The 14,755-nt window shown below is 43.2% G+C and overlaps 1 protein-coding gene across 27 annotated transcripts in view; it reads right to left on the bottom strand.

Annotated features, from left to right (window-relative positions):
* Positions 1–14,755, bottom strand: part of DOCK9 (dedicator of cytokinesis 9) — a 262,250-nt gene that overhangs the window by 123,914 nt on the left and 123,581 nt on the right. For all 27 annotated transcript variants that reach the window (XM_036301868.1, XM_036301874.1, XM_036301880.1 and 24 more), the window contains exon 2: positions 13,216–13,332. In XM_036301868.1, coding sequence (XP_036157761.1) covers positions 13,216–13,332 — 117 coding nt within the window. The remainder of the gene's footprint in view (positions 1–13,215; positions 13,333–14,755) is intronic.

The raw sequence follows: 14,755 nt of genomic DNA, 5'->3' as shown, positions 1-14,755 counted from the left end.
GAAATCCTTAATTACCATGGCCAAGTATGGGCAGGAGTCTTATGAGGAATTCCACAAAATTTTGGAGTAATTGAAAAGGATAACTGAACTGCTAAAGAAGAGAAAGTAAGGGGTGAAGTCCTCCCCCAAAGGCCTTATATAATGATGCACAAACACCTGAGAGCCCCAAGTAAATCCGTATAAGACTTTTCTTCTCCAATGGAATGAGATGAAGAAGTACAAAGTTGTCCCCGCATCCCCGCCCCCCCTCACCCCACCGGAATATGAAGAGTAAAATTTAATAGTGATCTGAAAATCTAATTTGGAATAACAAATTTCAAATAGATGCTTTTTTATTTTAAAAACTTTTATGTTCTCTTGGTTCAAATGACTGCCTCCAAAAACTGAGATAATTTGATTGTCTCTGAGCCACATCTGGATGCTTACCCTTGGGAGGCAGAGCCATGGGCCGTCTAAAGGGAATGTACAGAGGTATCAGGCCTCCACACCTGGGCCTTCCTGGCATTTCCCACCCCTCTTCTTCGTCACCCATTTCTCTTCCCTCATGGCCTGCTGCAACCCTGTTTCTTCAGCTTCAACTTGGAATCCCTCTCTACTATCAAAATTCCTGACCCTATCTGGTCAAGGCTCTGTCTTCCTTCCGTCAGTGCTAGACAACACACTACCTTGACCCCTCTGAGGCTGGGATACGAAGAAGCTTGTGTTTCAAACCACGAGCACCATGAAGCACATAATTTAATTAAGCTTCCTATGGAAGAATTTGAGAAGTGATATTGGAAAGCGGTTTGGATTGAGAGCCAGGAAACCTGAGTTCTCATCTGAGCTCTGCCTCTAATTAACTGTGTGATCTTGGGGGAAAGTTTTAACTTTCCACATGCATAAAATCAAGAGGTTTTCAGGATTTCCAGGTTTCCTTTGTGGTTTAAAAATTCCACAGTTCTGTGAACATGGAATTCTAAGTCTGTCTCACACGAATGGTTTATGTTAGTGCTATGCATTGCTCAGTGAGCCACCAGAACATAAAAGACATCCAGGAAAAAAAAGTAATACTGTAACAGCTCTGATTTATAGTCCCCATTTATTTTGTTTAATAAAAGGAATTGTCAGATTAAAAGGAGGGAAGATTCACCATAAAGACTCAAATAAATAGAGGTATGAATGTTAACAAAGACATGCTTTCTTTATTTCATCATTTCTTTATTTTTCTAACCCTTGAAACCCATATGGCACTGGATTTTTTTTTTTTTTTTATCATTTTACCATAAGCATGAAACTATAACAAAACAGCCTTCTTAACTCCTGATGGGAAGTACTCACATCCACTGGGTATTTAAACTATCTTATTTTATAGGGTTTTGATTAAGAGACTGAAACAATGGCCCTCCCTGCTCCTGGGACCACATGAACAATGAGCTAAAGACAATATTCCAGAGAAGTGGGTGGGCTGCAACCTGAGCCAGCTGTGTGGATCCACCACAGACTGTCTCCCCTGTCTCTCCTGTTCAAAGGAGCACAGGGCTGGGAGTGTCCTGCCTCAGACAGAAAACAAACATCGCGGGGCAGCCAGAAGGAGTGCAGGCTTTGAAACAGGGAGAGATGGCTTCTAGTGTCCTAAACAGAACAGCTGAGTTAGATGAAGGAAGAGGGTCCTCTTCTAACTGGCCAGTAGCCACATGGCTGCAGAACAGAGTGCAGGGAAATGTCCTAGGTGCCTGCTGCCTTACCTCTAAGGTGCAGATGGCCTGAAGTCAGAGAAGAAGGCCCAAGAGCCATTCTGCTGACCTGCTGGACAGAGAAGCCCACAGATCTCAGAGCCTGGTCAACCCCAATCTACCCTTAGGCTCAAACATAGACTATCTTCCCTTAGCAGTCAACCCCTCCTGTTTGTAATTCCATATAAAGCATCGGCACTAGTGTTTATTTTTGTGTTTAATGTATTTAATAGCACTATCCCTTCAAACCATTGAGAGCTTGATGCAATCATCTGTCAGGAGAAGGGCATCCTTGCAGCAGGGGTAGGAGGGGCCAGAGCTCAGTGCCGTGAGGGAAGAGGATGCTGTCAGAAATGAGAGCTCAGGTGGGCTGGGTAAGACTGAGAGCTCTTTAGGCGGCTTCCCTCAGGCCTGGCCCATCTCCCTCACTAAAGATTAAGCTCTGAGTTGAATTTTTACTGGGCGAACTGGGCCAAATGGATAGTGTCCACTTCAATGTTCTAAAGTTACCTCGGATTTTCAACTACTCCCTGTTAGAGAGATGGCTCCCAACGCCTCCTTCCTTTCGTCTCTAGACCTGAGCCAAACCACAGGTGCCTCCCTTGTCTGTGGAGTTGGGTCCCTTTGATGTCTGCAGATACACTCCCGGCTGGGTTTGCCTGTACATTAAAGGTTTTGTATCCAGGGCCACATTAAACATGACTGCGACTTACTGAGCACAGCAGTAAGGACGCCTTCCCAAATATCTGGCAGATGCGTTGTTTCAGAGCAGATGACTTGCTTTGCAGAGGGCGCAGTCCCACACGCGGCTGGGAACTGCAGTCCACACAGGGTGTGCCCCACGGCTCGCTGCCAGATCACGTCTTGGCAGCTGACCAACATGTTCTATTAAGATCAGACACTTCCAATTTCAGGCAAACAGTTTCCTGAGAATTTTCAATGTTTAAATCACTAATAATTAAGAACATGGACAAAGCATGGGACAAGGGAAGGGTCTACAGCTGGAGAAGGAATTCTATTTGGGTTTCTGAGGGATCTAACAACAACAACAAAAAAACAAAAACAACTCCCAAGGAACTAATTAAAGCCATACAAGGGCCGAGCCTTGAATACGTGCAGGGAAACGGACATCTCTCTATCTGTTTCTAACAGCTCCTCTTCACTGGCTCGTGCATGGTCCTGAAGCTTCCATCTGTAACTGCCTCTCTCCCTTCACTCAAGTGTCATCCTGTGAGGTCAACGCCTCTCTTTGCTGTACATCCCTATGACAACACACAGAATGAGGGTGCTCTTGTATGAACCTCAGTGCAGCACCCTCCCTGACTGGAATGCCCGCCTTCCTTCTATCATCCCTCTTATCCATTCTCTGCACAGCTGCCAGTCATCTTTCTAAAACTTTGATATGGTAGCATCACGCCTCAGATTAAAAGCTTTCAATGACTCTCACTGCCACCAGAACAAAGTCCAAACTCCTCAACAGGACCTAAGACCTTCCAAGATCAGCCGTACTGACGTTTCCTGACTCTTCTCCTGTCCTTCTCCACCCCTCGAGCACACGGGGTACTTCTGACTCGCCCCTCCAACACGGGGTACTTCTGACTCCCTAATGCACCGACCCCACTGCCCGGCTGCAGAGCTGCTCATACCAACCTCAGGACTCCTGCAGCCACTGCCCTCAATGAGCATGTGTGTCATTCTGCTGAAATTAGTCAAAAACCTTCCTGTATCTCCTTTTAGACTTGAGAACCTCCGATTATACTATTCACCTTTGCTTCTCCAACACCCAGCATAACAACATCTGGCACCACATAAATGTCTGCTGAGTGAATGGGCAGATTTTTTCTAATGGAGATTATTCTATTTAGTTGTGCGATCCCTTGAGGTTCCAAATTAGACAGGGCTTCAGCAACTGGTGAGACATCACGGAGCTTCTGCATAATGTCCTGTTTCCTAAAATATCATGTACATTTAAAAATTTCAGTAGACCTTTAGGAGTCATAAAAAATTTATTCTGCTACCTTTTCAAACCCACCAATTATCCTATCTAATAAAAGAGAAACATGGTAATTGGCATACGACCGCTACCCTTCCCATTGGCTAATCAGGGCGATATACAAATTAACTGCCAGCCAAGATGGCGGCCAGCAGCCAGGCAGCTTGAAACTAACATGAGGCTTCCTTGCTTCAGTGATGGAGGAAACCAACGTTCCCCACCTGCCTTGCTGGCCTCTGAGCCTGCAGTTTGAAACATAGTTACAAATATAGAAGCTAAACAAAACCCCAGAAACCTGCTTTCAGAGAGCTGGGATCTCAGAGCTGGAGTTATACATTGTTTCGATTATAGAACCCAAACACACCAGATACCTGCTTTCAGCAGCAGAGGCCTCAGAGCTGGACCAGAGCTAAAGCTGGCCCAGAATAAAAAAAAAAAAAGAAAAAAAGGAGCAGTTGGGAGCTTCCGTCACCCACCAGTCTGAAAACAGCCCTCAGCCCCTCACCCAGACTGGCCAGGCACCCCAGTGGGGACCCCCACCCTGAAGGGTATGTGACCAGCTGCAAACAGCCATCATCCCCTCATCCAGGCTGGCCAGGCACCCCAGTGGGGACCCCCACCCTGATCCAGGACACCCTTCAGGGCAAACCAGCCAGCCCCACCCATGCACCAGGCCTCTATCCTATATAGTAAAAGGGTAATATGCCTCCCAGCACTGGGATCAGCAGAGCCGCGAGGCCTCCAGGCACCAGGATAAGTGTGACAGGGGGCAGTGCCCAAACCCCCTGATCACCCTGCGGCTCTGTGTGTGACAGGGGGCAGGGCCACAACCTCCCTATTCGCCCTGCTCTGTTCATGACAGGGGAAGGCGCCCCAAACCCCTGATCGGCCCTGCTCTGTGCCTGATACGGGGGAGCTCCCCAACCCCCGGATTGCCCTGCAGCTCTGTGTGTGACAGGGTGCGGCGCCCCAACCCCCTGATCGGCCCTGCTCTTTGTGTGACAGGGTAGAGCTATAACCTCCCCATTGGCCCTGCCCTGAGTGTGAGAGTGGCGGCGCCCCAACCCCCTGATCGGCCCTGCTCTGTGGGTGATAGAGGGCGATGCCCCAACCCCCTGATCCGCCCTGCTGTGTGTGACAGGGGGCGGTGCCCCAACTCCCCTATTGGCCCTACTCTGTGAGTGACAGGGGGGAGCTCCTCAACCCCCTGATGGGCCCTGCTCTGTGCGTGACAGGGGGGAGCTCCCCAACCCCCCTGATCGACCCTGCTCTGTGCATGACAGGGGGCAGCGCCCCAACTCCCCAATCGGCCCTGCTCTGAGCCCGACCAGGGGCTGCACCTAGGGATTGGGCCTGCCCTCTGCCTCCCGGGAACAGGCCTAAGCCAGCAGGGCGTTATCTCCCGAGGGGTCCCAGACTGCAAGAGGGCACAGGCCAGGCTGAGGGACCCCCCCAAACCCCCCCGTGTGCACAAATTTTTGTGCACCGGGCCTCTAGTATATTATAATTGCCTGTTCAAATGCAGTAAACCATAACCAAATAAGTTCAATGTTCAGAACCCTGAGTGAGCAGACTCATCCTTTCAAAAGAGATTACCTTTTGGCTTATGTTTGGTTTGGTATTACAAAGAAGCTTGTTTTTAATCTCTTCATGAATACCACTGCACAAGTGAGGAGAGTGTGTTTTGGGGGGTGGTATCCAGAAAACCAGGAGTGGCCTTTGGGTCATTCAGAGGACAAGTGGCAGGCCCAGCTCCCTAGTAAGGGGCTCAGCCTGTTCCATATGACATGGCTTTGCAATTAAAACTGCTATCCTCAAAAATAAAACTATGTTACCTAGAACAGAGGAAGAAGGCTGCAATAAGAACCCTAGCCCCTCAGCTCCCTCCCAACAGGAGGACATCAGCCAGGTACACAAAGAGCTTTCCCGAATGGTCAGATCTCATTGGATTCTCATCCATTTGTGATGATCCAAATTTTAGGGCAAACATTGTCTCTGAATTACCAATTAAGAAAAGTGACTTTTAGGAGGGTTTATTGCTACTCCAAATAGCCAGATTAGTAACCGACAGACCTGAGGCTAACATCTAGGGTCACATAACTAAGTCTTGGATCTTGCCACTGACCCTATCACCCAGAGCATCTACCATCCCTCTGAGTCATCTGCATTCCACTCGGCAACATAACCTTAAGGGAGGTATGAGCAAGCATAGTTTCTTTGGTTTTCTAGTTGTCTGTGTATGGTGCTGTATGTCTTTAGAACGCAATTCTAGTTGCTAAAGAGACCATACCTTTGTGTGAATGATTAGCATAGTGAAAATGCTTCATGTTAAACCATGCCCACTATTTACATATTGCAATATGTATACCAATGAACTTTCCTTTCAGAACGCACACTCCCCCATGTGCCCCTCATTCATGTGTAAGGTTTCACTGGTGCATCCAACAGCATTTCACTCAAATCCCATGCGTTTACCAGCACAGCACCGCGCTGGTCTTGTTCAGAGCAGCATTGCCGCTCCTGGGATGCCATCCAAACTCTTATTTTAAACACCACGGAGCAGAGATTATGCTTTGCAGATAAAATGCTAAGTAGATGGGGAAGGCCTGATTCGAGGGCTTCTAACATCAGGGGACCTTGCTGAACTTCATCTGTCTCCTCTGGATTTCATGCACACACTCAAGGTGCTACTGACACCGGCTGCTCAAACCCACGCAGGACACACTTGGCAGTGGCCAGGCTCCGCCACGCAACCCTGGAGGAAAAAGGCAGAGGTGCGGACACAGCAGGACCCTTGCAGGTTGTGGGACCCATGAAGATTTTGTACCTGGTAATATGTTAAATGGCATCTCATAGTTCTGAGGCCAAAGCCTAGATTTTCTTTTTCTTTAAGGACTTTTGTTTTTTGTTTTTGCATGCATACATATTGTGTCTCTCCTCTTCTACTCCCCTGATCTGCCACCTTGATCTACGCTCTTACAACCTCAAAGGCAGCTGGTGCCAAGATCCCAAACCATCCATTTCTTCAATACATATTTAGTGCCCACCATGGATAAAACCCTGTTGTAGGAACTCTAGCAAATGCAGAGGTGAATTTTCAAAAAACGATGGTTTGTAATAAAAACAAAATAATTATGGTTTGCTACTCTCATAGAGATTTTATTTTCTATTTGGGGAGAAAATAAAGTCTTATAGTTACAAATAAGTTATAATAAAGAACAATATTCAATGACTGCTATAGATACAGTATAAATACATCTCCACCTGCTTAAGCTATCTCTGTCATAAGATATCATCTTGGTTTACTTCTTCCTCTATCTGTGTGGCATTCACATGAATGAACAATAAACATGTAAGTAAGTATGTTAGAAGCAGATAGGCAATACAGTGAGAAAAATAAAACCAAGCAAGGTAAAGGGGCCCCTGTTTATGCCACGACACTGGTCACATTCTCTTCCTTACTACTAATATTAATTACCTCCTCTCCTAAGTTCTGAGCAACTAGAAAGCAGAAACTGTATCATATATTTATACTGCTAAGCATCTCCCAGCTGAGCCCTCTGCACCAGGAGAATAACCATAAACTATAAGCTAAACCAACACACTCTTCAACTCAGCTGATCAGTGCTATCTGAAAAACATGCTTTTCTTTTTTAAGGCATATTTGGTTATAAAAGAACGATCTGCCCCTGTTTTCTGTAAATGGCATTAGACTTGAATTAAAATTAAAATGCTCATCTCCTGAAGCTCTGGCCAGCATCAATTCAGAAATATTACTTATCCAGGTTTTTCAGGAAGGTACAGTCCTGGGCATGAATATCCCAGAAAGCACAATGTTCACAGAAAGTTACATTGTTGGCCACTGAATTCCGACTGATGAAAATTTCTAGGAATTTATTTTTAAAAACCACTTTCCAATCAAAAGCTCAAAACAAAGTATTGAGGTAATTTTTTGGCAGCATATAATAAAAAGTGAGGACAAAACACCGTAGAAAAAGAAAATTCATTTCAAAAAAACAGATGGGAAATGAGATCAGAGACTTCCAGACCCTTTGTCAATAGCGGGGCCTGGCTTCCTTTTCAGGCCAGTGGTTTGTAGATCATTATCAGCCTCATGTAAGTCGAAGAGGAAAAGAAACAGAAGAAAAATTAAAATCAGGATGTTATTTAAAGGGAAATGGATTAACCACACTTTTCTATACAATGCTGAGAACATGAGGATTCGCCTGTATCCAAACATTTTCAAAAGTGAACATTTCTAGGATTGCCAATTATTAATAATCTTTGCCTTATACTCCTATCTTTCCTTTAAAATTCTTTTGCTAAGAGATTTGACGTTGATAATACTCTATGAAGTACCAGTAGAAAGAGCACCTTAGAAATCTCTCCTCATTTGACTTTACACACAGCTTTAAGGATGACAACAATTTCACATCCACATAGCACAGAAATCCCATAACATGCTCTTAAAAAACACACACACAAAACCTGTGCTGAAACGTCCATATAATATAAAATTTACCATCTAAACCATTTTTAAGTATACAGTTCAGTGGCATTATCATTGTTGTACAGCCATCACCACTGACATTCCACCGAACTCTTTTCATATTGCAGAACTGAAACTCTGTACCCATTAAACAATAACGCCCTACTCCCTCTCCCCCAACCCCTGGCAATTGCCATTCCACTTTCTATCTCTATTAATCAGAACCTGTATAAGTGGAATCATTCAATATTTGTCCTTTTTTGACTGTTTTATCTCACTTAACATAATGTCCTCAAGGTTTACCCATGTTGTGGTATATGTCAGAATTTCCTTCCTTTTTAAGGCTATATCTTATTCCACTGTGTGCATCTACCACATTTGGTTATCCACTCATGCATCAATGAATATTTGGGTTGTTTCCACCTTTTGGCTATTGTAAATAATGCTGCTATGAACCTAGGTGCATAAATACCTCTTTGAGTCCCTACTTTCAATTCTTTTGGATATATCCCCAGAAGTGAGATACAACATGTTCTTTTATTCCTTCCATACAAACAGTATCCCTCGTTAGTTCATATCACACACCAAAGTCTAATATGTATACAATATAAATGATATCCATAAATTGCTTCCCAACATACTTTTTTACTATTTACTACCTTCTCCATATTCCAACACTTTAATAACTACACAAACATTAGTAAGCTATGCAACAACCCAGGATGCAAACGCTCAAAAAGCCAGCTGTAGATTCAGTGAATTGATGGCAACAGTTAAGAATGTCCCAGCAGTAGCAGCAGCAGCATCTGGCAAAGGACTTCCCTTGAAGGAGAATGATGATTGGAAATCTATGCGCAGACCCACACTGAATTCTATGTCTCTGATAGGAAAGGGAGGATTCCTGGGCCTTACTTTCAGTTATATATAAAGTTGTCATTTCGTAAGCAACAAATCAACTTATATTTCTTGATCTAAAACATTTTAACCAAAAAGGTTATCATCTCTATCTAACTTGCCCAATAAAGTTTACCTACAATGTACCCACGGAAAAGTAAGTTCTCAGAATAAAGGTTAGTAAGCTATCGGAAGATATATGCCTTTTAAGACTGTTTCACCTCCATTCTTTTATTTCAGAAATTATCCAACTTCCACCAATCCAAATCACTGATCAGGCAAAAAGTGTTACGAATCTAGTTACTGGCATTTCCACATGTGCTCAATGATACTCATATTTACTTCCTGAATCAAAGAAAACTACCCAATATTTACAATAATTTTACTCATTTTAGGTGAAGCTAAAAGTACCCAACCCTAGAGCCCAGTGTGCAGAGGTTATGTGGATGCGGAGGTGGACAGGCAGGAGGGAGCCTAGAGAGGCACCAACACTGTGCCTGAGCCTTCCTCAGGGCCACAGCACAGTGGAGACACTTGGACACAGTATGCGTAAGGAGCCATTAGTGAAAAGCCCAGTGTACTTAGGTATCAATGTACACAGTGTAAGGCAGTAAGCATTAGGGGAAATAAGAGAGTGGGGGGAGGGGAGAATTAAAGTGGCCTCAGAAGGTGAGATGGTTTTACAACAGGGGTGGGGAGCCCTTTTTCTGCCAAAGGCTATTTGGCTATTTACAACAACATTCATGGGCCACACAAAATTATCAATTTAAAAATCAGCCTGCTATATTTAATTAACTCACCCCTAATGCCTTGGCAGGGGCAGACCGAATGATTTCTCCGGCCTTATACGGCCTGAGGTCCAGACATTCCCCACCCCTGTACTAGAAGGATGGAAAAGAAGAGAAGATTTTGTTGGCAAAGAGCACCCCGAATCCAAGATAAGGAAAGAACAGAACAGACCCCAAAATACCAGGGTCTGATTCTGAAAAAAGAAGTGTAGCAGGCTAGTAAGGGCCATGTTAGGCATAGCATTCCTGTCTCTGGCCATGGCTAATAAAACCTTACTCATAAATATTCTGATAGCTGAAAATTGTTCTTTTGTTTTTTAAAATCCACATTTACTTCGTGTCTCTTAGGTTTTATTTTTCCCCAACCCTTAGGCAATTATATCCCACAAACAAATCTCTCCGTAAGACTCATTTTAGGAGCTGACCAATACCAACATTATCCTCAAGAACGGTACAAATGTATCATCACTATCCACATTTATATTTTAGTAAACTAGAGGCCCAGTGCACAAAAATTTGTGCACTGGTGGGGGCAGGTCCCTCAGCCTGACCTGTGCCCTCTCACAGTCTGGGACCCCTCGGGAAATAACTACCTGCTGGTGTAGGCCCACTCCCCAGGTCGCAGATGGCAGGCCTGGATCCCCCGCTGGGTTGCAAATGGCAGGCCTGGAAGGCAGCGGGGCAGGCGGCAGAGCGTGTTGCCCTGCCCCGCCGCCCTGGTCACACACAGGAGGTCCGGATGGCAGCGGGCTGGTGGGCGGCAGCTCGCGCTGTGCCACCCCGCCTGCAGTATGCAAATTTAATGGCCATCTTTGTTGGGTTAATTTGCATACTCTTTCTGATTGGCTGATGGGCATAGCAAAGGTACGGTCGATTAGCATCTTTTTCTTTTATTAGTGTAGATTATTACCCTGAATATATTTGAAAGAACTTCACATAATGTTCTATTTTTTTAATAGTTACCGAATATTGTTTAACTAGTAAGTATAGTATTGCAAATCAATCCCCAGAGTGCAATTTGCTCACTATATGGCCCATTTGTTATCCAACTTGCTATCTTTTTCCATATGAAATAAAATACTTTCACCTGATTTAAGTTGCTCCCTGTCTCTAATAATACAATAGTAATTCTACTCTATACTGCCTAAGGAAATAAAAACATGGACAGACATAAGGAATCTGTGACATTGCTAAGACATTTTGCTTATTCAGCTAACTAGACAGTTACTGAAATTACCAAGACAAACTGGCAAGAAAGCACAGTGCAAATGGCCTTACTTATTGGAAAATAGGAGTTTCCAAGAACATAAATAACACCATCCAAACTTAAATAGAGACCATCACAATTACTGTGGTGGGGATCAAAGCTAAAATTCAAGCTCCTTAACCTTTGGATAAACTTCCCCAAAACAGAAAATAACACTTGCTGGTTCAGTCTTGGCCAGCAAAACATCAGTGAGTTTCTTTGGCCTTTCCGAGAATATTTGTGCCTGGTATCCCGAGAGAAGTAGATACAGGTGAAAAGGACAAAGACATTTTTTCTCAAAGTTTCAATTACTTGATTCTACAACTGCTTAAACATTTATGTTCCTTGTTTCTGGGATAAAAGATGAAATTAAATTAACCATGTCTTATTTCTTTGGTTTGTTTGCTTCTTAAGCAACTTTATCTCAAGGCTGCAAATACAACTTTTCATTCTAGGCTACAAAACTTGAAATAATGTTGTTGCTCTAATTAATACCAAGAATAATACATACTTCATGCTCAGAGAAACTTGAGATAACCTTTAGCTTCCTCCGAGCACACTTCAGGAAAAATATGTCAACATGGATTGCAATTTGTAATCAACTGATTAACGTCTCATGTTAATTTGTTGCCAACATCACAGGCAGGAGGCATGGTTTTGAAGTTTCCTTTTATTTGTCCTTTAGCTGGGTAGTCTATGCAGTGAAGTTTCCAAAGCCTCATCCTTTTAGGCGTGATTTGAAACCATTCATCAGTAGAACACATTTTGGCAGCAGCATCACACTACGGTACTTAATGGTCAATTTCATTTCCATGGCAATCCTTACTTTCCAGGGAAGATCTAAAGGACAATAATTTTCTCCATATGCACTTCTAAAAAGTTAGAAAAAGTGAACATTTGTGAAAATTCTCAGCCTTGTTGTAAACTGAAGTCTCCTAAATTTGGTGGGGAAAGAAAACGTTAAGGAATATAATTCAACAATTATCATTAACATGGAAGTTTCTAAAGACAATTCAGTATGCACAGAATTGTATATAATAGGTTTTCTGAGAGTGGGATTAGAAAGAAGGTGGTGGGGGAGGCTTTTAATGTCAAGTATTCCAATAGTGTCTCTTTGTTTGTTTACAAGTATGTAGTACTTTTAAAATTAAACAACAAGGCATCAATGAAGTTGTTAAAAAACTAAGGCAGCTCAATTCACACAAGACAGGGCTCAATAATAAAAGAATCAGATAGAGAAGCCTCGAGGTAGAGAAGGCGATTAGGTTCCAGGAGAGCGAGGTAAGTAACCAGACCTCCAAATAGACTGAGGTAAGTCCAGGTTACGAGGTATCTAACACCACTGTATGGGGTTCCTGGGGGAAGAATGTTCTAGCTCCTCACTACCCTCAGAGTTCCTGTGAGTCACTCAGCCGCAGGCCATAATCTGAAAGGCTTCTGGCAACAATCTAGAGGACAGCTCAGAGCAGGAGCTGTGCTGAGTCCTCTGCTGGCAGCTACTAAGCTCCAAAGAATAGCACCTGCCACTGCACCGGAGAGGTAGACGTCAGGACACACCTGTTACCCCCAAACCCTTCTTTGTGAACTCACACACAGTTCAAAGCCTCTCTCATGGCACTTCCCTAAAAGGATGCATGACAAAATCCTGTACTTCTCCCCAGCAAATCTCAACCTTAAGACTCTAAGGCACTACGAAAAAAATCTAAATTCCTCTCCAAATAAATCTCACAAGACATAGCAGGCACTTGCCCATTAAAGCAGCCCACAGAATAGTACTTGTATTCAAGATAAAACACACACACACACACATATATATGACATCTATGTTGTATATATGCTTATGTTTGCATACATACATATACATACATATATAACATATAAATTCACATCTGCATATATATGCAAAAACAATGCCATTAAAAAAATCAACTCATGAAAGAATGCCTGAAGAATATAATGACATTTTCCCCTCTTAAATAACATCATCTTTTCATCTTTTAAAAATCCTAAATTAAATAATAAAGCAATAGATAAATGATAATTGTAAAGATCAACTGCATGATTCTCTTTACAGAAACTGAAAAGTTACCTACCTGAAAGTCATCATAAGGGAAGAGCAGCATCTCCCTTAAACAATCATTCAGGATCTGTGTCTTCTTCTGGACGATGACATTTTCATAGTCAAGGGGCTCAATCAGCTTTGGCTTGGCCTGGAAAGTGAAAGATAAGGACTTGAAGCAATATTTTTGTTTTGTTAATTCTCAACATGAGGATATTTTTTCCATTGATTTTTAGAGAGAGGAGGGAGGGAGGGAAGGAGGGGGGGAGAGAGAGAGAGCGAGAGACATCAATTCAAGAGAGACATAGTTATTGGTTGCCTCCCTCATGCCCCTGACCAGGGCTTGGGATCAAACCTGCAACCCAGGTACGTGCCCTTGAACAGGATTTGAACCCTTGACCCTTTGGTGATTGGACCAACGCTCTAACCACTTAGCAACACTGGCTAGGGCGGAACATTCTTATAGACACAAGCAATTTCTTAAGATTAAAGAACTCTAAATTCTACTGTATATGTGTTTGCATTTTCCTACTTTTCTATAATTAGAGTGTGTTAGTTTCGCTACCAGGAAGAATCAGGACCGAGAGATAAAAGTTGTTTTCAAAGAAAAAGAAGGCACTTTGTGGCACTCTGTCTATATATAGTTGTCCTTGCTTAATTCTTTAAACACAAAGGAGGCGATGGATTCTGGTGGAACTTCCAGTCATGTCTTGGGTCACCCCTGGCGAGGTCAGTCCCCTCCCAAGCTTTAGGCTCTGCCAGAGATGCCCACTTAGGGCTCTAGCCATGGTCTGGCAGTGGAGGCTGGATGCCCACAGTGGCTCCAGCCATGACCACCTTTCCTTGGCTCAGGGCTGAAAGCATCCACAGGGCTCACTATTTCATATAAGACTCTACAGAACTCATCTCTGAGTCTCAAAATATCCCTGTCTATCCTGAAATATTTACAACTTAGCTATGTAATACCTAAACATAGAAAAACCAGGCAAATAGCGCCTCAAAAACCAGGGGAGAATAAAAGCACTACTTAAACCAGTGCTTATGGGTGAACCTCATGGGTAGAGATGGCCATCCCTACCAGGCACTGAGAAGGGGAAAGAGGCAACAGCAAGTGGGGAAAGAAAAGAGATAACATGCCTTTTCTAACTATTCCCAAAGTTATTCTTCTCAGGAAAAATCTCTCTCATCTTTGCCAGTCATTGCCATAGTGTTTACTGGTCACTTCCCATTTGCAAGGCACTAACGGTGAGGTCAGGGATAGAGATATGTAATTTAACTAACTATATAACGCAGTATGTGAAGTGGTAAAATAGGTACACACACACATACACGGAGCAAGATTATTTCTGAAAATATTAATAAAAAAGCATCTAATATCAATAAATGCTTTGTATATTATAATGATAATTAATAAATTAATATAAGAATATATGAAAGACATCTGATATGTAGCATCTAAATTAGATATTGTGACTGAAGCTATTACCTGTTCCCAAAATCTGTCTCTTTTCCTCCAAATACAGTCGGACTACATTTCCCAGCCTCCCCATGGTTAGGTGTGGCCATATGACTGT

This window comes from Myotis myotis, unplaced genomic scaffold, assembly GCF_014108235.1.
Source record: "Myotis myotis isolate mMyoMyo1 unplaced genomic scaffold, mMyoMyo1.p scaffold_m19_p_3, whole genome shotgun sequence".
NCBI classification, from domain to species: domain Eukaryota; kingdom Metazoa; phylum Chordata; class Mammalia; order Chiroptera; family Vespertilionidae; genus Myotis; species Myotis myotis.
The sequence above is the reverse complement of the archived record's forward strand: the minus strand, read 5'-3'. Positions and strand labels throughout refer to the sequence as shown.